Raw genomic sequence first — 24,075 nt, 5'->3', positions numbered from 1 at the left:
GTCAGAATCCAGGGCTTGAGTCTCCCACACAGAGCGGGGGCGCTGAGGAGCAGGCATCACCCTCTCAGAGTAAGTGAAACGAAACCTAGTGCTGCACCTGCATTCGCGCTCCCGGGCAACGCTGGGAAAGCTGCTGTGGGAGTTGCGGTCTCAGACCTACAGTCTCAGGGATTGGCAGAACGGTGCAAACGAGCGCGGCCCGATGGCTCAGTTAGGGCGCATGCTCTTAACAACAAGGATGCCGGTTCGACTCCCGCATGAGATGGTGGGATGGTGGCATGGTGGGACGATAGGGTGGTGGGCTGCCCCCCCTTCCCCCCGCAACTAGATTGAAAACAGCGACTGGTGTTGGAGCTGAGCTGCGCCCTCCAACAACTAAGATTGAAGGATAACAACTTGACATGAAGCTGATGGGTCCTGGAGAAACACAGTTCCCCTTCCCCAATTCCCCAATAAAATCTCTTAAAAAAAAAAACAGGTACTAATGAGCTTAGTCTGAGGTAGCCCTGACTAGCAGAGCCCCGAACTATCATGAAGGCTCTTGGAGGACAGAACATCAACAAGAGGCTTCAGGAAATGCCTAACGACCAAGAAACAGGAAACATTAGGAAGGTCTCCAAGAAAACAAGATGACATGGACACGAACCATGTATAACAGACACCACATCACACCCCAGTCTTCTGATGCTGTATTATCACACACAGTAGAAACAGCTACATCTAATCAATGTGAATTAGTAGATCACAAACTGGGAAATAGATACATAGGGAACAGAAAATTATAAAAAGCAATATAGTAAACTGAAAAAAATAGACAAACAGAATTTCTAGTGATAACAGAACTTCTTCTACATGAAAAATAACCAACATTAAAAACTCAATGGCAATATTTGGTACCAGACTGCACAAGGAAGGCAGAAAATTAATGATCCAGAATACAAACAAAATTATCCAGAATATAACACTGAGAGAGAAAAAAAGATGGAATAGAAAGATAATAAGAAGTACAGAAAATACAGTGAGAAAGCTTAATGTACATGTGATCTGAGTTGCTGAAGATGGCAGAACAAAATATAGAGAGAATAAGCAGAGATGATGGCTGAGAATTTTCCAGAAATTATGAAAAAGGACGATCCCCAGATTCAAGAGGCACAGAGAAGCCTGAGCAGAATAAAGAAGGTTCACATTTAGTAAAATCACAGTGAGTCTACAGAAAACCAAAAATCCTCTTCTTCTCACCCCCCAAAAAAAGTCTTAAAAGGGGACAAGAAACAGAGATTTTCACAGGAAAAACAGACTATCAGCTAACTTCTCAATAGCAACAGTCAGAACATAAGCTAATGAAATAACATCTTCACAGTACTAAACAATAACGAAAATAACTGCAAACCTAGATTTAATATCCAGGAGAAAAATCTCCCTCAAGAAACAATGACTTTATCAAACAGTTTGCCACCAACACACCCAAGATAAGGAGAACTGTGACCAAGGTACTTCTGTCAGAAATAAGTGAAGTCAGATGGAAGAAGTGAGAACTAAGAAGGAAAAATAGAAACAAAAAAAAGTAGTAAATATGTGGGTAAATCTAAATGAACATTATAGTATAGTAGCAATAATAGTGAGTGTTATTTTATTATTTAATAATAAGTTTAAAAAGAGAGAAATGAACAAGACAGACTTTAAAATATCAGGCAAAAGTAACATACATATATATATATATATATATATATATATATATATATATATAATGTATAGACTAATTGCAGTTGAGTAGGATAAGGTCTGTATTTTACTTAAAGAACAGGAAGTTTCATGAATTGGAAGAATCTTGTTAAAATGTCAATACTACCAAAAGCCATCTATAGATTCAATGCCATTTTTTACAGGGGGGGAAAAAAAAAAAAACCTAGAAAAAAACACTCCTAAAATTTATAAGGAACCACAAAAGACCCTGAACAGCCAAAGAAATTCTGAGAAAGAAAAACAAAGCAAGAGGCATCATGCTCCCTGATTTCAAGCTATGCTATAAAGCTATAGTCATCAAAACAGTCAAGCACTGGCATAAAAACAGACAAATGGACCAATGGAACAAATCAAGAGCCCAGAAATAAACCCAAGTATATCTGATCAACTACTATTTGACAAGGGGGCCAAGAATACTCACTGGAGAAAAAATAGTCTCTTCAATAAATGGTGCTGTGACAACTGGATCTTCACATGTAAAAGAATGAAACTGGACCCGCATTTTACTCCACTCACAAAAATCAACATGAAATGGATTAAATGAATTAAAGACTTAAAAAAAAGATCTGAAACCATGTAACTCCTAAAACAAAACAGAGGAATAAGCTGCTTGACATGGACCTTGTTAACCATTTTATTTTTTGATATGACGCCTAAAGCACAAGCAGCAAAATCAAGAATGAACAAGTGGGACTACATCAAACTAAACAGCTTCTGCAGAGCAAAAGAAACCACCAACCACGTAAAAAGACAACCTATGGAATGCGAAAACATATTTGCAAACCGTATATCTCATAAGGGGTCAATCTCCAAAATAGATAAAGAACTCATATAACTCAAGAATAAAAAAACAAATAACTCAATTTTAAAATGGGCAGCTAACCTGAACAGACATTTTTCCAAAGACATACAAAAGTCCAACAGGTACATGAAAAGATGCTCAACATCACTAGTCATCAGGGAAACACAAGTTAAAACTACGAGATATCACCTCATGCCTGTTAGAATGGCCATCCCCAAGAAGAGAAGACATAGATGCTGGCATGGATGTAGGCAACAGTGAACCCCTGTGCACTGCTGATGGGATGTAAACTGGTACAGCCACTATGGAAAACAGTATGGAGGGTCCTCAAAAAATTAACCCATAAGGGAAAGCAAATATTTTGACTGAAAGATACCAAAATGCCGCATACTGAAACTTGCGGAATGCAGCGGAAGCAGTATTTAGGAGACATAATCTTAAACGCATATATTAGAAAGAACAAAATAATTTTTAAAAATCAACAAACTAAATATTTATCTAAAAAAAAAAAAGAATGAAAAATAAATCAAAGAAAGGAGACAGACAACAAAGATCAGAGCCGAAATTAATGAAATAGAAAATAAACATACAATAGAGATTGGCAAAACTGAAACTGACTGGTTCCGATAAAAAAGGTAACACACCTCCAGTTAGATTGCTTAAGAACAGAAAAGGAAATAACAATAAATCACAAAAATTTTAAAAAAAGATATTATTAGATGATAAAGACACTTAAAAAAGATGGCAAGAAAAATATTATGAACTTTTTTATGGCAACAAATTTTAAAAACTAGATAAAAAACAAAATCAAAAAAAGATTTGAACACGCACTTCATAAAGAGAGTATTCCCAAATGGCCAAAAAACATTTGAAAAACTACTCAGCCTCATTAACAGTCTTGATCACACAGAAATTTAAACCTATGGTGAAATACGGCTATATACCCATCTATTAAAAAGTCTGAAAAACAAGAGTTGGGAAGGATGAGATTAGGTGCTTGCACTGCCGATGTGACTGTAAACTGGGACCGCTTCTTTGGAAAACACTATGGTATTTTGTACACAAGCTGAATTTACATATACCTTATAACCACTAATTCCATCCCTAAGTACATACCCTAAAAATAATACCCTCATGTAAAGCAAATCACATAAACAAGAATATCCATAGCAATGTATTTGTAAATGCCAAAAACTAGAAACAATCTAATGTCTGTCAAAAGTAAACAAGTAAATTGTGATATATGCATACACTCGGATTTCTACAGTATGCAGAATTCCCAAGTACACGAAAAAGTGTCTGTGTCAAAAGCTTGCAGAACTCACCGTAGAACAATAGTCTTTCAATAAAACAGGATACTGTATTATTGCTTCAAAAGCCGACAACGTGACCTTGATAAATTCTTCCGATGCCGTCAGTCCTAGGAACACAGTTAACTATTACCAGTGCTTATTTACATGCTCAAAATCACAATGTCAAAGTGCCTCAATCAAGAGCATAAAATGTCCATGACCTACTCACCTATAGCTCCATCTATGTTAGTTTCTCCTGAGTCTACCGATTTAATATGACTCTGCAAAAAACAAAAATTTTAATAAATGGAGATTTCAAAGTAACTCTGAAATAAAATGTTTTGCCCCAAACCATGTACTGTTCTTAACGAATAACTCATGGAAGGCATTAAATATATGTACTATTAACACAATAAAAATATTTTTAAAATATGATCATATGGAATAGTATATACACTAATACATTATAAACTATAACCATTTTTAAACATACAAATCACTATCGATGAGATTTAAGTATGGAATCAATTCAGTAGCACAGGGTTCGGCAAACTTTTGAGATGGAAGAGCCAATCCTGTGCCTCACAACAATTTAAAAATTATTTGAGAGCCATAAAACAAGTGAAATCACCATTATGTGAATAATACCCTTAACATTTTTATAAATGAAACTATGATAGTTTTATTTTCATTTTCAATTTTACTGCAGAGCCTCATGTACGTACCCCAAGAGCCGCGTGTGGCTCGCGAGCCGCAGTTTGCCGACCCCTGCAGTAGCATTATAAGCACAGAAAAGTCAACCAGCGCAAATGAGGATAATTCAATTGATACCTACCATTTCCAATACTATGCCATATTCTCACTCCCTTGGACTGAGAATGGCACCTTATCAAGTGAAATATTAATAGTTGTCTCAAAGGGCAGTCCAGCCTCAGCCACCCTGAGTGCAAACTGCATCATGAAGCCGTAGTTTAGCTCAAGGCCTGTCTTCACGTTTCCCCACTGTGCTGAGGCCCTCCTGATACCTCCGACCCCAACCCCATTTTCTCGTTTGCGTCCCCACATGCTGTGGCGGTGCCTCCCTGCAGGACCCCAACTCTGCTCAGAGGCAGGCCTGCCTGAGCTCAGGCTCGCTCGGGAGGCGTGCTATCACTTCTCCCTTTCTGCACTGTTGGAATTTTCAAACCAGGTACATGTATTAATTGTTTTCTTTGGTAACGTCAACAAGGGTTATCTAGAAGGTGACACTATAGGCTTCTTTGATTTTCATTCTTATACTGCCCGCTTACTTTTTTTAACCCCCTAAAATGTTTCACTGATTTACCAATTTTAATGTCTTTTAGATCTATTTCTTCTTCTTCCTTCTCAGTGTAATGAGAATTAATCAGATGGGGGCAAGGACAGAGTGGAAGGCACTGCGGATTCATGGAGAGAAGGGACTGTGTGCAGGGTCGGCTAGGTGAGCGGAAAGGTGAACACCTTCGGAAAATGAACTGGATGCGCCAGTCTGCAGAGAGGGCTCACTGGAGACGAGCAGTCATGAACTTAAAGTGAGACCAGTTATTTTCACTGAGTTTTTCTCCAGCCATGTTTAACCACTCAATGCAGGGGTAGGGTAGGTGGAGAATTACACTGAACCAGGATTCGGCTTTGCCAGGGCAGGACCATGGAGGAGAGCCAGGAAAGGGCGTTTCATGTGTATGCGAGGCAGTGATGGGGGCTGGACCAGGGACTCTAAGCTGAGAAGAGAGAAAAGTGTCACAAGAGGGCAGGATGGGCAGGGGCAAGCGTGAAGACAAATTTAAGTCTCAGAGTGATCAAAGGGCTATTGGAGATGGGGAGCAGAGGAAGTGAGCTGAAAATGAGGGGTGCTGGCCAGAGAGTGTGATGATGAAAAGAAGCTCATGGGTGTAGGCAGCTGTGGGAGGGAAAGACAAGCTCTTGGGGAGAGAGGTGGTTGGGGGCGGAGCTGGTAGGGAAGACCCTTCACAGGGATATCGATTCTTCAATAATGGTATGCAGACTGACAGTACGCCCGATGCAGCAAGATTCTGACGGATGAGGGGCAAAGACCCAGAAATCTGTAATGACGGCAGCACAGCCAGTAACACGGGCTGTCTTCTGATGGTGCGAGCTTCAAAGCTGGGAGTTCTGGCGGAGGGGCAAAAAGCATGGACACCCGCCCCACAACGAGGCTCACCGGATGGAGCGTGGGGCAGAAAATGGCCCCATCTAGAGGGGAAAGTGGAAAGCTGTATCTGGAGGCCAGGCCAATACTATTCAATATTATTCAGTACTACTTTGAAGAAGCTGAAAATAAGCTATAATAGCAAACTGGGTATATAAATTCATGGTTTGGGGAAAAAAAAGAAAAAAGAAAAAAAGGAAAAAAGAAAACCTCAAATAAGAATATTTGTGTGACAATCAATAATTACATGGATATTTTTTAAACTATAAGAGTGCATGCTCTCTGCTTTATTACTACATCCGAAGTAAAAAATCTATCAACAAAGCAACATTCACTTAAAATAAAAATCTGCGGAGGGCAGGAAGTATGATTTTTAATAACTATCTCAATGTCCTCCTAGGATAAGTAAATGTTCATGAATGATGGAGATTATAATTATATTCTTATATGAAAATCTACCAGTACAATTTTATCATGATTTTTGTTCTTTTATTTGAAAATTTGAATCGTTACACCTTTTTGTAGAGAACTATAACCACACAACTATCGCACTTTTATAAGCTCATGAGGTCAGAACTTAAGAAAAAACACAATCAAGTTCTCTTCCTTAGCTCGTTAATCAAGAGCCTTTTCAAAGGACACAAGAAACATAGTGAACATTAGGCTAATACACATCATGAGCTCCCGAACATATTTCCTCAATGTCATTACTTCCTGTTTCCCAGCCCAATTCAATGGGGGCCCAAAAGAACTATGGTATTCACCACAGAATTTCCCCATCACACTTGCTCAGATGCTTTACTGCTGAAAATATCCCCAGATTTTTTTTTAATTTTTTTTTTTTTACTGGAGAGGGAGACAGGTATGATGACACATTGCTTTGCCAATAAGAAGTGAAAACAGCAATTATCAGCTGTGTAGTCTTTCACCTGGAGCCTTTGAAAGCTTAATAATGGTTTACAAGCACCCTGCTAAATAATTTCCAAACACTAGCCTCTTTAAAATAGGAGATCAAGACTTGATTTTACTTGAGAAAAAAATGTTTACAAAAAGTTAATTCATATAATCATGCCTCCATATTTAAGAAGTATCCTGAATTTTTCTACCCCCAAAATAAAGGATGTCTATATACAACATGCAAACCATGCCCTGGTGCCAGTATGAAAACTGAAGCCAATGGGACGCACAATTCCAACGCCCCCACCTTCCTGCTCCTTGACAACTCTTCTAATGAGAGGCGATCACACCAACCTTGACTGCCGTCTCCACACCCACCACACCCACCCGAGGCAGCCCAGCAGCTTCTGGAGAGCAGCTTTAGCAGAAACCCAAGAGGTTCTTGGCAGCAGCTTGATGCTACCAGGTACAGTTACTAAAGGTGAACCAAGCTTGAATCACTTCAAATTAAGGCATATTTATAAAATATAAAAGGACAATAGACCTACCATAGTACAGTAGCTACTCTACCAGGTCCATCTTGATAAACACTAAAAATGGTATATTTATCTCTAATGGACCAATAAGGTTTTCAGAACACAGTGCTAAGTACATACATATGAATGGGCTGCTTCCTCAGACCACCGGGAAGAGATGTACTATGCTCTGGGCAATTTCACAAAGTCATCGTGTAGACTGGTCTACAGAACATTTAGAGCTGTGCGGCCCAAAGCAAAAACAAAAACTCTCAAACAAGTTTAGGAAATCTTTGTTTAAGCAAAATTAAAGCAAGTTCTTTGAAAGCCAAAAACTCAAGAGGCTATAATAGGCCTCTGCACTGTGAATTTCTGAGGGGCTGTAAGATGTTGGGAGACTGGACTGTACCTTGTGACATCAGTAGGGCACTGGGACTTCAATCCTTTTTTGGCCTCTTCTGGATAGATCATGAATAAACTCATAAAAGCAACAGCCAACACTCAACAGTTCATAAGAATGTGCACCAGAACTGGGTAGATAACTAAATCCTGAGAATTAATTTTAGTCAATGCTTCTCCCCTTTTACTAGTACTTCATCAATGCCATCAACATTGAGTATGAGAAAGATGAATACACAGCTAAGGCCAAATAACAGATGTGATAAATAAATAAATAAATAACAAAAGAATGCTGGGACTGGCCATGATTCAAACTAGGAAAATAGTCTGAAGACTATTTTCCATTTTATTTGCCTGAACTCCATCTACTTGAGTGACATTATAAGGGAAAAAACTGATAAAGATTTTCCAATATCGTAATTATCTTTGAATGAGGCAAGTTATTTTCCATTCCCTAAAAGGACCTATGCTAAGAAGGCCCTACAAAACACTCCCCCACCCTCACAGAAGATCTCACTCCTGGGAGATGACGACACTATTCTTCAGTGTGCCCCCCATTTTGTTTCTCAAGATAGCATTCCGTGGAGCAGAGGAGTTCTCCCTAAAACATGTGTATGTTCTTCCTGAAAGTCCATCAAGACCTTCATATTGGAGACACTTGGTAGTTCCTTGAAAGACTAAAGCGTACCCAGTTGATGTAGGCAGAGAAAAGTACTGCACATGAGAAAAAAATAAGAGAACAAACACAGGACAGTCTTACCTCTCCCAAAGAAATACTGTGCCAAGATGTTGCAAGGTGGGCTGCAAGGGCACAATTACTACCTTCGGCCATCAAAATATAGTACAATGGAATTATAAATACAGAATTACAGTCATGCTAAAATGATACCCGTGGTGTACTTAAAAACAGATTGAAAAGCAAATTAAAGAAGGTGGTAAACAAAATTCTAATAATTTGCAAACTCATAAGTATATAACCAAAATTATATACTTTGTAGAGCTTGGGATTCGAGGTGCTAGGATGATAAACAGTTGAAATTGAGCGCCAAAGAACCCCTACCACATTGCCTGAGCACACTTCATACTAAAACTCAGTGACCTGCATTCAACATTTGTGTTTCCAAGCTTCACACTTCACCCCATGATGAACCTTCTCAAAAATCATATTCCCACTTGCAGGTGACAATAATTTTTTTTAAATCCAAATTAACCATAAACTTGAGGTGTTTACTTCACTTTAACTAGATACCTCTATGGCATTTTTAAGATCTCAGTTCAGTGTTTATTATTAATAACAAAGACTGGGGATGCTGTGTGACAAATGTCTCTGCTTTCCCTCCGAATAGCTCCCGTTTTATCAATGACATATATTCTAAGGATGCCAGGCAATGGAAAAAGGTAACATAACTCATGAGCCACAATCGGAACAAAGGGACTATTTTTTTGCAAGCAAAACCTGAAGTGAAAGATACCACAATGATTTACTTTTCACTGCTACCCATCTCATCAAAATTAAATTTAAAAAAAAGTTAAATTGAGCTTAACTTAGAGAAACTGCACATAATTGGACAATGTAATCCAAAGCGAATGATATTACATTCCCAGCATTCAGTTTGATTATTTTAAATTTTTTCACGACACTTAATACCAAAATCTACGAAAGTGCTTTCTGTGGACTTATTTACCCCTCCTGGGGGCTGTCTCTGAACAACATACATTATCAGGAGAGAATGTATTTTTCTGCAAATGTCAATTTTTATTACAGTCAACAGATAAAACTATAAAAAGGTCACTTCCCTAGAGACAAATAAATACCACAAGGATTTTAAAATTACCTCATTCTGACACCAAATTCCACAAACAGTGTAGACAGCCACATTTTTATTAGGAACATGAAAAACTCAAGTGTTACTCACAAGTATAGTTCCATAGCTGAAAAGGAACTCTTCTGTTACAACCTGAGGTCGAAATACCTGTGTGGTGAAAGTTTCCATAGGTTAAATCCTGAAAGCCATGTGCAAGGGGAAAAACAGGAAATGTTTTGTCTGAGTTGGCATTTCTCAGTTACAGTTTACAAAGGAGGGAGGCACAGTTTTTTGTTTTTTTTTCTTATAAAGATGGTACCTGAGAAGTTACGAGGTGAAGCACTATGGACATCAGTGGGAGACACATCTTCAGCTGCTTCGCTTGAACTGTTGATGGATGTTTACGGCCAGACACGTTAGCCAAGGCATTGAGAATGTCACCTGCGGAGCGTGCATGGAGGTTAAAGACCACAGGTACTCAGGGACCACTGGCCACTGCTGGCACGTTAATGGGATTACTGAGGCAATGACACTCCAAATGAAAGAAGTGGGTAGAAACTGTGTTATTTAACTCACAAATATTGAGATCATAACAATAAAGTGTGTCCTCTGGGGAGAGAATGAGTATACACTCCAACTCTCATCTAGAAATTTAAAATAGAATTTATAAATAGTATGGTAGAGTGGTGGTTTTAGAAATGATTTTTCTTCCTTTTTTTTTTTTTTGTAGTTTTCCAAATAAGCATTACTTTGGTAAACAGGAAAAAAATATTTTAAATGAGAAGTGAACAGATTATAGATCACAATTTTTAAATAATACAATAGATGGAAATAAAAATAGATTAATTCATAAAACTTCTCATTGGATGACTCATCATATCCTAAAACAGGATGAATCTAGTAATAAGAAACTGAACTACAAATTGGTCACATTGTAACCTTCAGGTTGAAGATTAAAGAAAGGTTACAATCCAAAATAACTTTTGAAATGATCTATTTTCAGTTATTAACAGGCAAAATATCTCCCCAAGAATCAGCAAGGAGCAAAAAGGTGCTGTCAATCCACCATGATGATATTTTCATTACTCTGATTTAATATTCTGAATTGCAGAGTCTAAGTATATTTCACCATAATGGGTTGGATCAAATTTAACATTTTAAACATTTCTGGTTTATAGCTACATCTGCTGGAAAGGCATGGAATGGGATTTACACTAAATGTACACATTCCTTACATTGTTTTAATTTCTGCAAGTAACAACGAAATAAAGGATTACCCATAATATCCTTCGCAAATCATTATTATTTTTATTTTAAATGTCTCAAACCAAAGAAATTTTCAAACTTTGAACTTTCATATCAAAAGCCTATGCAGGGCCAGCCAAGTGGCGCGTTGGTTAAGAGCTGGCTTGGGACGCCAGAGAGCCCTGGTTCGGATCCCACATATGAGGGCCAGTAACACTGCCCTCTAAAAAAAAACAAACCAAAAAACAGCCTATGCATTTTTAAATTATTTTAACAATAAATAAATGTATGGTTCTAATCTGAAGGGAAAATTATTTCTTCAAAACTAGGCAGAGAAATCTGAAGAAAAGTTACCCAAAAGAGCGTAAATCCAATTTTAAGCAATTAAAATGCTTTCATTTATTTTCCAAAATCGTCAGTTTATCACAGATGATACCTCAACATAACCTTTAGTCTGTTTGTGCCTCAATCATGTCACAGATGCAAAATAATTATGAAAATAAAAAAGGCACATTTAAATCTTGAAACTACACATCCAAGAAAAAGTGTCCTTGCACTCGCCTGCAATGACAGACGAGCAAGAGGAAAAAGAAGGGGACGCCTAAAAGCCAAGTCGCAGAAACGTAAGCAGCAAAGGGCTTGAGGCTGAGACTCTGATTTACCCAGGATTCGCGGCAGTTCCTGCACGATGTGACGGATGAGGAGGTCCAGGCATCTGGACAGGTACTCATGGCTGCTTTGCGGCTCCTTGCCTGGAGTGGTGTTCCTGCTGTCTCTCTCGATGTACATCACCAGTCTGCACACAGGAAAGTGCAACGCATTACCCTTCATGATAAAAGAGTCGACGGCATCTGTGCAAATATGCCACCAAGACAAGTGTGTCCGGGGGCACGGTCCCAATCGTCTTGACATTTAGATTTGTGGCAACTTGTCAGGCGCAGTCCTTTTTTGCCTTAGAAAAATCTAAACACGTATGTAAAAAGGAAATAAGACAACTGCTATCTCCGCCAGTGTATTACAAAACAGTGCCCTGATTTCACTGGCCCATGAAAAGAAACCACATTCTCCATGTGATGGGTGAAAGGCAAACAAAGGCATCTGGACAGATGGGGGTTTCAGAGATTCAAAGCAGAACCACAAGTCATTGGCATTTTTGTCATTAGTATTCAACTGGCTTGGAGGCTCAGACAAGTCAATGAATCCAAAGAAACCGTTTCATTCCAACACCCAGTGATATCAACAGTAGACACTACCTGAACATCTGGATTTCACACGTCCTTTTGTCCAGTAATTTTATGACATCTGCCTTTTAATAAACCCATTTCCTCTTCAAAACACTGGCATTCATCTAACATCAACCTCTGAACCAACTGTCCCCAACCTTGAACTAGGGGTCATATTGAGCCATCACGCTAGATACTTAGGGTGTTGTTTAGAAGTTTTAGGTCCATGTTTCATCCCCGTTTCTGGACCCACCAATCATCTTCCCAAGTTCCCATCCCCCTGACTCTCTAAATGGCAATGAGTCCACTGATTTCATCCGGAAAAGGATCCTTTACAACAGCCTCCCTCGCTACTCCCTTCCCGTCATCCATCTCTCCCACTCTGCTGTAATCGCTCCTCCCAGCCAACCTCTACTTCTCAGAAAGAACTTCCAATCAACTCCCACCAAACACTGGAAAGAGGTGGTTCTGAACATAACACATGCATGTAAAGTATACTGAAATCTTAACACTTAGCATTTATGTGGCTCTCTTAGATGTATTCATGGTTTTGCCTTTCCGCTTACTATTATTTGGAGCTGTATCTGTGAACACATGCGGGTTAAGGCAAATTAAAATCTAAGCTCCATATATGCCAGTTAGCATCTTCTGTTCTAGTTGCTGATTATAGCCCTAGCCACACTCTAACAAATATATGACACTGGTCAAAATGCAGAGAAAATATTGACGAACCAGTAAAAATGTATCAATATTCCTTAAAGAATTCAGAGAACATAACTTCTTGATAACGAGTAAACCAAAGAAATGGGACAGCACCATTTCGTGATAAGAGAAATCCAAAAATTTCAGCCATGTAAGATATGATGAAGTGACTGGGACCAGCCTGGTCAGCCAGCCAGCCTGGAGCCACCGGGGAATCCGTAGCACAAGACACCATCACTGTGGCCTGGAGCTTCTCAGAGAACCGCAGGGACTTCAAGAACCTCTCGATTCGCTGGCACCTGTTCCATCAGCCCCATCTCGGGAGCAGGACCAGGAACACCGAGGACATGGAAACCCATGTTCCTTTTCTGCTTCCGAAGATGGGTTATCTGACCTCTCCTTGTCTAGTCTCGCCATCTGCAGAATAGCTTTTCCAAAGTTAAAACATGATCACATTTAACTGCATCTTCTCCAAAGTAAGTATTTAAACCTCCCCCACCCCAATCCCATGACCATAACCTGCTCTTATCCCCCTTTGTGTGTTCTGCTGTGACGCTTTCTCGACTTCCTAGGAGCTTCTACTAACTGAATCCAAGGCAGTTTCTCCCAATCCGTCAGCCCTTTCTTTTCTTCCCTTTACTCCCGCTTCAATCCCATCCCACCATCTACCTGTCCGTCCATCCAGCTTCGGCTGGCCTTCTCTCCCCACCAGGCGCACCAACCTTCTCTCAGTCCCTCAAACACACCACTCTCAGCAACAAGATGCGGCCCTTCTGCCTACGTGGCTCCTCTCCCACCCTTGCCGGCGACCTCCTGTGCACATTGAATAATTCACTGCAGTTCCCACTGACTTCCTTAATTTAAATCTCTCTACGATACTGTCTCATAGCACAGGATACATGAAGGCCCTTACCAATGGCAATTTTATAACATATTTTTTATTATCTGATAATGTTGGTCATCCCAGTAAATTTAAAAATACGTAAGAGCAGGGCCAGCCAGGTGGCTCAGTTGGTGAGAGCGCATGCTCAAGGTTGCCGGTTCGACTCCCACATGGGGTGTTGGGCTGTGCCCCTCCCTGCAACTAGATTGAAAGCGACAACTGGACTTGGAGCTGAGCTTGTGCCCTCCACAACTAAGATTAAAGGACAACAACTTGACTTGCAACTGATGGGTCCTGGAAAAAGACAATGTTCCCCTTCCCCAACTCCCCAATAAAATCTTTAAAAAATAATAAATAAATAAATGATAAATAATAAATAAATAAATAAATAAATAAATACGTAAGGGCAAGGGCTGTATCTGATTTGGCTCACCACAACATCTTCCCACTTCTGGACCCAGTTTCTGACACGAAATAAATGCTTATTAATAAGAGCTGAATAGACACATATTTCTGTTGAAACTGCCATAAGACTTTACCTAGTTCTCTATAGCAATTCCTTGGTCCTTAATTTTCCCAAGGCCTTTTTCTTAATTCTACTGTTTGATGTATTTGACATTTATACTGCTGCATTATATAAGAAGTAAAAACAAACAACAACAAGAAAAACTGCTTAAAAATATACCATGAACAAAATCAAAAGACAAATAAATTGGGGGAAAATATTTCCCCATTTGGTTCATCAATAGAAGAATGAATAACGAAGTAGTGGTATATATACACAATGGAATACTATTCAGCCATAAAAAGGGCTGGAAATCCTGCCACTTGTAACAACAAGGACAGAACTTAAGGGCCTTATCCTACGTGAAACAAGCCAGACAGAGAAAAGTACATAATGCATGGGATCACTTATACGTGGACTCTTAAAAAATAAAATAAAAATAAAAGTCCAACTCAGAGTAGAAAAGTGTTGCCAGGAGCTGGGGGTGGGAGTTGTAGGGAGAGGTTAATAAAAAGGATACAAACTTTTATCTATACTTGAATAAGGTCTGAGAATCTGATGGTATAACATGGTGACTACAGTTGATAATGCTGCACTGTATGATTGAAATTTGCTAAGAGAATAGAACTTAAATGTTACCACCAGAGAGAGAGAGAAAGAGAGAGAGAGAGATGTGACGTGATGGATGGGTTAACTAGACGGAGAGAATCCTTTCATAAAGTATGTATATGTATATATACATATATATATACATATATATATATATATATATATATATCAAAGCCCCACAATGTGCACTTTAACTATCCTGCAATTTTTGCATGTCAGTTATACCTCAATAAAGTGAACTTTTTAAAAATAAATAAATTGGGGGGTAACATTTCCAATTCCTATCAAGAAAGGCTAATATTACATATGTATACACACATATATCCACACATATATATATAGATGCCTCCCAGATGCCCACTGGAAATTACCTAACCAGAGAAGTAAATGAGGAAGGGCTAGGAAAAGGCAGTATATACAAAAGAATATGTAAACGGCCCCAGCAAAGAGATGCTCCACTTTGCCCACGAGAAAAATAGACATTAAAAAATAGAAATTAAAACAATTTTTACCCCTCAGATGGCCAAAATTCAAAAAGTTTGACAGCAAATGACTGGCATCAAGACTCTGAGGGTGCTGAAGCGCCAGCGCAATGCTGGCGGAAATGGCAGTTGGGGCGAATTTCATGGAGGTAAGTCAGTAGTAGTATCTTCAAAATTAAAAACCGAGTAATTCCTCTAGGAAGGAAGTATTCTATAGGGATACGTGCATACATATGAGATGACGCATGTTCATATTTTTCTGTTTATAACAGCAAACATTTGAGAGAGAAAGTGCCCAGCAGAGGCGGACTGGTTAAATAAAATACGGTCCATCATTACAATGCAGCTATCAAAAAAAAAAAAAAGAGGAAGGTCTCTACATTTTACATGGAAAGAACTATAAGTTGTTGAGTAAAACATGCAAAGTTCAAAATAGTATGCTTTTTGTGTTAACAAAAGAGGAATATAATCTACATTCATATTTGCTGAAAGGATACACAAGCAACTAAGAATGCTTACCATATTTCCCCATGTATAAGACGCACCCTTTTTCGAAAAATTTGGGGTCTAAAAACTGGGTGCATCTTACACAGTGGTTGTAGATCGTTGTCAAGTCATTTAAGAAGTGTGGCATTTCAAATGCCATAGATGGAACTGAGGACGAGGCAATATATGAAGACAGTGATTCATCAGACACAGATGAGGACAAGCTAATGGTTGGGAGTTTTGACAGTGATGAGGAGTTGTATGAATTTTATGATGAATAAAACTTGAGTCCAATAACTTTATGTGATACATTTTTTTTCAAATTTCAGGCCCCAAAATTAAGGTGTGTCTTATACATGGGAGCGTCTTCTACATGGGGTAATATGGCAATTCTGCATGATGGTGGTCTGGGGCTATGCAGTATACATAATGTGGAATATTTCTCACATTTTGAATTTTTGGTTTTGAACCATGAGTATGAGTTATTTGCTCAAAACTTAAATTCAAAGGTTTTTAAAACATGAAGTAATATCATTGCCCAACAGAGCCGATTTAAAAAAATGTAGGTGATGTAACACTCACTTACAAAAATGATAAATGCTGAATGCAGGGAACGGCTAGCCCACTTCGCAAGATCTGTAGAGCTACACCTTCTCTCAGTGTCCAGTGTCAGGCTGACTCTAAAAAGGGAGTAAACCCACAACAGTACTACAGCAGAACCCCGAAACATTATTACGGTCTTTGGCCTATTACGATTTCCAGATATTTTTCTTTCTTTCAGCAGCATCAATCTTTTAACTTGACAACATTAAGAGAGAGATATCAACCAAATCTGTGTGTAATCCCCAGCTCTAATACTAATAGTGTGATCTTGAACGAATTTCTTAAACTCTTAAAAGCTTCATTTTTTTAATGATGAGATAATAATGCCTATCTTGTAGGGCTGATGTGAGGACTAAATGAGATAAATGGGGCATGGTAACGGTCAGTACTCAAGAAATAGTACTTAGGTAGCTGCTGTTCATTGTTACCGCTATTAATTATTAAAATTAACTAATTATTACCGCCACCAAACTCAAGATGCTGTTTTCTTGAGTGCACAAATCTTACTAGAAGGTTCCCAGAGAAGGCCAGCTCTGCTTCTCCTCCTACTCTCCGACTCACAAACGGCCATGGTCGAAAACCCTGCCTCCAGCTTCCCCTGCATTTTGAGCGTTGCCGCCGCAACTGATTAAAACGAGTGGGAGTGTGACATCTCTCTATGGATGGTATAGAAATATATGTCACTACAACTTTTCTACTCCTTTTGACATAAGAAAAAAAAAGTGAACATTTTCTTAAAGAAAATAAAATATCAGGCCAGTTTTGTTTTGAATCAACATGCAGAATACACCATCATTTGTTTATTCATTCTTCTGTACGAGACATTAGGGCTGGCCTCAACTTTAGTTCTTACAAATGATGCAGCTGTGAACACTGCTGTGTCTGTCTCCTGGTGTAGCAAGAGTTGCTAAGGGGCACATACACATAGGAATGGAACCTCAAATGTTCCACTTCACAACACTGCCCAACCATTTCCCAAAATGGCTGTCCCAATGCACTCCACCAGCAGAGTGTGCATTCCCTCTGAGTTACCACCTCATCAATATCTAGTAGTATCAGATTTAATTTTTACACACCTAAATTTGTGGTCTTAATTTGGATGTTCATTGTCATTAATATGGTAAGCATATTTTTATATTTCTTTGCTGTTTATATTTCCTCTTTTGTCAAATCTCTGTTCAGGTCTTTTGCTCACTCTCCCATCGAGTTGTTCCTTTTTTGTTACTGATTTGTAGGCATTATTTAGATGGCCCAGGTCTTTCCTCTTCCCCTTCGTCTTCCTGCTTTCTCTTTCTTTTCCTTTTTGTCTTTCTCACTGAAGTCCTCAATCCACTGGAAATGGGTTGAGAAAGGAATGCAGTTCACTGTTTTTCCGAGTGGATAACCACTTCCCTGGAACTATTTATTGAAAAGGTACTTCTAAAACTAAGGGTGAAGGAGGAAGGGTAAAATAACACGTTTGGCAAAATCTGCTTAAAAAGTAGTTTGATCCCTAGATTAGCTCCTCTACCCAATGACACTAGGTGACTGCCACCAGGCTTGCACCCAGGTAAGAGTCTGAAAATTTATTCTCTAGAGAAAGTAAAACAGAAAGTTTCTAGACTGGGAGAAAGCAGACCAAGGTAAAGAGAAGACTACCAGACAGAACAGGGAGACTAAGTGAGCTTCACACACAGTGAATGCTGGGACTTCCGGTCCCCTTCCCCAGCAGGCTCCCGGACTCTGGCAGCCAGGTCCCTGCCTTCAAGGGTGATGACTGCAATGCTCTTCATGCACTTTGGTGACAATGGCCCAAGGGAAACATCCTAGAGATATTGAAGCTAAAGTTCACATTTTAAAAAATGCCCATATGGATGACCTTAGCATGAAGTTCAAAGTCAACAAATTCACCCATGCACTAAGAACTTCTAACACAACTTGTCATTCCCTGAATGCTTAATCATGACCAGACCAAACATTACCAGTTATCTGAGAGCGTGGCTTCTTTGCCTGACGTTGCATTTGCTGATATTCATCCATGTTTTTTTTCATTGCTGTGTGGTATTTCAGAGTGTGACACAATTTATTCATTTCACTTTTCACGGACATTGGGGCTGTTTCAATTTATGAATAGGGCTAAGCACATCATATGCTGGATGCATGTAAACATTTCTGTTGGATATATACTTGGAAATGAAATTGCTGGATCACAAGACATGTCTAGATTCAGTTTAACAGACACTGCTAATAATCAGTTCTCCAAAGTGATTATTACAACAACTTGCACTCTAAGAGGCAGGTATAAGAATTCCAGTTGTTCTACATCCTTGCCAAAATTCTACATTGTCAGGCTTATTAATTATAATCATTCTGGTGGATAGTCAATGGTATCTCATTGTAATCAAACTGATGACTAATTATGGTTATGTATCTTTTCATGTGTTAAACGGTCATTTGGAGATAACCATTTTTGTAAAATGGCGGTTCAAGTCCTGTGCTCATTTTTGTATTAGCTTCTCTGCCTTCAGTTCTTTACATATTTTAGTTAAGGGCCCACTGTCAATTTTATGTGTGGCAAATAAATACCTTCCCCTACACTATAGCTTGTCTTACTCTCTTAAGGATGCCTTTTGATGAACAGAAGTTCCTAATTTTAAGGTAGTCTAATTTATCAATCCTTTCCTTTATGACAGTGCTTTTGTGTCCTGTTAAAATGTCTGATCTACTCCAAGATCATGAAGATATCTGCATTTGTTATATGCCAAAGGCTTGTTTTATATTTTTACATTTAAATATGCAACCTGCTTGGGTTGACGTTTTTGTACACTGTAACATAGAGGTAAAATTTTCTTTTTGCCCCTAGAGTGTCATCTAAAATGACCCAGCTCTATTTATTGTAAAATAATCATTTCTCCCTTTTCTCCCCCATGCCTCTCCTGCTCGTCTCCATCCTCTTATCGCTCTATAATCTCAGATGACTCCAGTATATTAATTCTCTATTCAGCTGTGTCTACTTTGCTGTTAGTCCTATCCACTGAGTTTTTACTTCTAGTTATTGTATTTTTAAGTTTTAGAATGTCCATTTGTTTGTTTTTATACTTCTAATTCTGTACTGAAATTTTTCCATCTTTCATATTCCTTAAATATAATTAATCATAGTTATTTTAAGTTCTGTATCTGTATCTGATAACTCCATGGTCTGTAACCTCTGTGGATACAGTTATCTTATTTGTTTTTCTTTTTATCATATCATCTTATCTCTTCATTGGCTTGATTACTTTCTATTGACGTTAAGAGTCTATATATGGAAACTGGAAGGGCATTTTAAGGCCTAGGATTAGACTTCTCCAGACAGAATATACATTTGCTTTTGGGAAGCAGCTAGGGTGTCAGTAAGTCTGGATCACCTGAATCTAATCAGAGAATGAGATAATTCAAAAGTGGGCTTCTTTCTGTATTCCAGGAAATCCTCCATTTGAATAACAGGTATCCAAAAACAGAGACACTGGAAATGTTTATGCTTTGGAAGTAAGAAAACTCAAAAGAGATCCCACCAAAATGTACACAGTATAAATAGTCATGGGGAGGTAAGGCACAGCACAGAGACTACATCAACAATGTTGCAACAGCTGTGTATAGTGCCAGGTGGGTACTAGGCTAATCGGAAGAATCACTGCATAAATGATATAAATGTCTAACCACTATGCTGTACATCTGAGACTAATATAAAATAATATTGAATGTCAACTGAAAAAATAAATAATTTGGGGGGAAAAAAGCAAATTCACACTTGTCTATAAGGAGTCAATTCTGCTCTAAAATATAAGTTATCCAAGACAAAATTTAATAGTTTGAAATATCTTTGAGGCAAAACCTACTCAAATAGTTTTCAAGCACTAGTACAGGCTGTTAACACATAAGAAAATATCCGTTACCTCTTACCTCTGCGGGGAGAAATAAAAGGCTGGTGGGAGCCATAACAATGTGAAACTAACTCTAGAATGAGCCTCCATCTCTTCCTTCTGGAATGCTCTTTCAATGCCTTCCCATTACAGGATGTGTTTGTTTACACAGGCTATCGAATCAATTCACTTTACTGACAAGGTAACATTAGTTACCAAAAGGATTCACATTCTATGAAGGAAATAAAAGGTGGAAACATTTGAGCATAGTGTCCATAAACACTTTACAGCTCTTCTACAGCAAAACTGCACATGACATGTCTTAGTGTTCTACAAGGGTAGCAAGTTAAAAAGATCAATAATCTGAACAGCAATCCAAGTAAACCACAGATAAATCAGATATATTCTTTTTTTTCCCCATTATCTTTAATAGGATTATTCCTCCCCAGAACATGTCTGTTTCCCAACCTACTGCCTCACCCCCGTTTCCCTCCACTGATCTCTATGATTCATTCCCATTAATCTTACCACAATTTTCTGACATCCATTTCCATAGGAATCCTTATGCTCACTCCACACACCTCCACCTCTGTGCCTCCCTCACCTGCTTTCCAGTAGCCCTCCTGCCGTACCTCCATGCTTGTGGCCAAACGTGCCATGCCCTTTCTATCTCTAGTACCTACACCAGTGCAGCACCTATCATAAAATGAGCTCGATGAGAACAAGAATGCTGACATTCGCTTATTCATTCAATAAATATTTACAGTGTCTATTATGCACTAAGCATTTTTCTAGCTGATGGGGATACAGCTCATGGAATGCAAATTCAAGTGGGAAGAAATAGACAATTAGCAAACAAATATCTAGAAAATAGTAAATGATAAGTCCTATAGAGAAAATTGAAGAGTAAGACAATTAGTCACTTGTCAGAGAAGGGTCTCTGACAGCGTGTCATGCAAACAAAGATCAGGAATAAAGAAGCTTCAGAAGCAATGGCGAAGCGAGGGCCAAACATGCCAGGCAGGCGGGAAGGTACACACAACATCCCAAAGGCAAGTTCATGTGTGGTGTCTTCCTATGCGGCTGGAGCACAGCGAAAGAAGAGGTCAGAAAGCAAACCACGTTTCAGAGCTTATAAGACATTGGAGGTTGTGGTATGAACCCAGAATCTTACTCTCAACAAGGAGTGGCGTGATCTGATTTGTGGTTAGAATCAGCACTTGACTATGAGGAGGGCCGATGATAGAAACATAAGACCAGTGTAATAGAAGGCAACTGTAATAGTTCAGGAAAGAAATTCCAGAGGTAGTGCAGAAATGGTGTGGATTAATGAGATTCTGGGTATCGTCTTGAGGTATAAATAATTAGACTTGCTATTGATTGGACAGGAAAGGAAGAGAGAAACCAACAATAACTCCATGCAACTAACCAACTGGAAGAACAGAGCTGCCACTGATTGAGATGGGTGAAACCTGCTTGGATAGCAAGTCCGGAGTAGAAAAATCATCATTTGACATGGAAGTGCAGATACGCAAGTTGATACGCAAGTCCGAGTTCAGAGGAAAGGTCTGGACTGGCGGCATTAGTCTGAAAGTGATCCTTGGGCAGATGGCATTCGCTTAAGTGAGATCACCTGGGGACTCCCAGTCTCAGGACAGAGCCATAGAACCACTACTACAGAGGCTAGAAAACAAAGAAGGACAAGCTGAGGAAACTGCGAGAGCCAACAAGTGAAGAACGAAGAAAACCAACAAAAGCAGTCTGGTTGCCAAGTAGGGAGCCTTCAAGAAAGATGACAGCAGACTTTTGATTTCTGGTAAAGGGTGAGTTAGGTTATTCAGACAAACCTCCCCACTATAAACAAAACAACAATGAAAAGTGCTGAATAAAATATATATCCACTTAATATATAACCACACCAAATTATGTTGATTACAAATAAATACAGAAACAATGCCTTAGACAGCTGTCTACTATTATACAAGAACTTGTGGTTCATATAAAATACAATTTTCAGTGAAAGCATCATACATAAAAAGTGCTGTCTCTGAAGCAATTTAAAGGGAAAAGAAGATGATATTCTCTGAAATACTGTGTTAGATGATGCAGAAGAAACTCAAGGAACTTGATGTCAAATATGCTGTGATGACACATAAATAAAATAGTTTAAAAAGATGCATATGGAGTGTTGAAATAAATTTATTTTATGAAATGCAATAATGAAAAAATTCTACATCAGCAATATTCTTTTACATGTGTCTTTAAGTACATATTTGTAACCACAGTAATAAATTAAATATTTACAACCACACGGGGATATTTGTATATTTCACCAAATTCCTGAAAAATTAATATATTCACAATGGTCCCACAAGAAACATCTTTTGGGAACTTCCATTGAGCTAGGCTTTCATATTATTATATATCAGGATTGCCTGAACCCCAGATGTTTTCATGAGATTACTGTAGCTTCTGTATGGAAAATGAATTATGGGAGGGTCAGGGTGCGATGCTAGACTAGAAGCAGACAGACCAGTTAGGAGGCTAGTGTCATAGCAGGGAAGAGATGCTATTGGCTTGGACCAGCATAGGGGAAGTCTTGGTGGAAAGAAATGGATAAATGGGGGTGGGAGGAGCTCTTTTGGAGAAAGGGTCAATATGATTTGCCGAGTGAAGAGAACAAAAATAACATGGGTTACTCAGGGGTTTGGGCTTGAATGGATAAAGAATGCTGAGTGTTTTTGTGGGTTATTGAGATGGGAGTTTGGAAGTAGAGATGGAGTTAGAAAGAAGATTTGTTTTGTTTTATGTTACCTTGAAGATTCTTCTTGGGCATGTCACAGTATATGTAAGACAAGCCTACAGTGGGAAAAACGTCACACAGGCACCTATCAGCACATAGGTCGTATTCAAAGCCACTGGATTAGGAGAAATCACCCTCGGACAGTAATGACAGAGGAAAAAAAGAGGGCCCAGGATGATGCAGAAGAGAAGATGACCAGCAAAGAGACTGAGGTGAGAAGAAAAAAGAAACGCACATGAAGTTCCTACGATGAGCTCTGTGACTACCAAGGCAAATTCTGGTTCAAGTGGGCCAGCTGAACACAAGCATTTTCCCTTTTTAGCATATTCCCGCAAGAATCCCACTAAATTAGCCCTAAAAACAAGAGAACTGTATCATTCACAGCCAGAACCTTCAAAGAATTTCCTAAAACTGATGGTGCCGATATAAGTGGATTGAGGGAAGGCCCAAACACACATGAAAGAAACTGCCTGAGAAGTAGGCAGAACCCCAGCAGCACCCTAAACTCAAAATGGCAGGGGAGCAAGACAAGTGTGGGCTTCGGAGCTGATAAGAAGAGGTGAGTTTCTCACTCCGAAGGGCAATTTTTTTAAATGAACTGCGTACCAGCACACCTGGCACAAAGGCCATGCTGACCAAAAGGAGAAGGATCAGAGAGTGACCGCAGGAAGGTAAGTTTTTAAAGCAAAGGAATGACTTAGATGAAAGTGGCATTTGAGGAATATTAATCTACAGTGGCATAGATAAAGGATCAGAGAGAGGGAGCCAGACAGGCAATTAGGAGTTACAAGTGTGTTGGTAAAAAGGAGAAACAGAACGGAACTCAGGAGAGAAGAATGGCCTGCCTGGAAATGGTGACTAGAGACAAGATTCCAATACTCTACTGTTGAGAGAATGACAAATTCGCATATGGGACGTCAATCATGTAGGTTTCAGAAATGGATAAGCCACACTACTTATGTTAACTTAATCCGGCTCCTCCTTGGAGATGCCATCATGCATATACACACAC

At 39.0% G+C, this 24,075-nt stretch overlaps 1 protein-coding gene across 1 annotated transcript in view; it reads right to left on the bottom strand.

Annotated features, from left to right (window-relative positions):
- The window catches only part of ULK4 (unc-51 like kinase 4), a 438,917-nt gene that overhangs the window by 272,275 nt on the left and 142,567 nt on the right, over window positions 1–24,075 (bottom strand). Inside the window, exons 20-24 of the mRNA XM_019631040.1 lie at window positions 11,549–11,682; window positions 9,961–10,082; window positions 9,753–9,809; window positions 4,067–4,118; window positions 3,871–3,965 (exon numbers count right to left, since the gene is read on the bottom strand). Coding sequence (XP_019486585.1) covers window positions 3,871–3,965; window positions 4,067–4,118; window positions 9,753–9,809; window positions 9,961–10,082; window positions 11,549–11,682 — 460 coding nt within the window. The remainder of the gene's footprint in view (window positions 1–3,870; window positions 3,966–4,066; window positions 4,119–9,752; window positions 9,810–9,960; window positions 10,083–11,548; window positions 11,683–24,075) is intronic.

Source organism: Hipposideros armiger, unplaced genomic scaffold (genome assembly GCF_001890085.2).
Source record: "Hipposideros armiger isolate ML-2016 unplaced genomic scaffold, ASM189008v1 scaffold_18, whole genome shotgun sequence".
In the NCBI taxonomy this organism is placed as follows: domain Eukaryota; kingdom Metazoa; phylum Chordata; class Mammalia; order Chiroptera; family Hipposideridae; genus Hipposideros; species Hipposideros armiger.
Note: the sequence above shows the minus strand (reverse complement) of the source record. Positions and strands in the feature narration are given on the sequence as shown.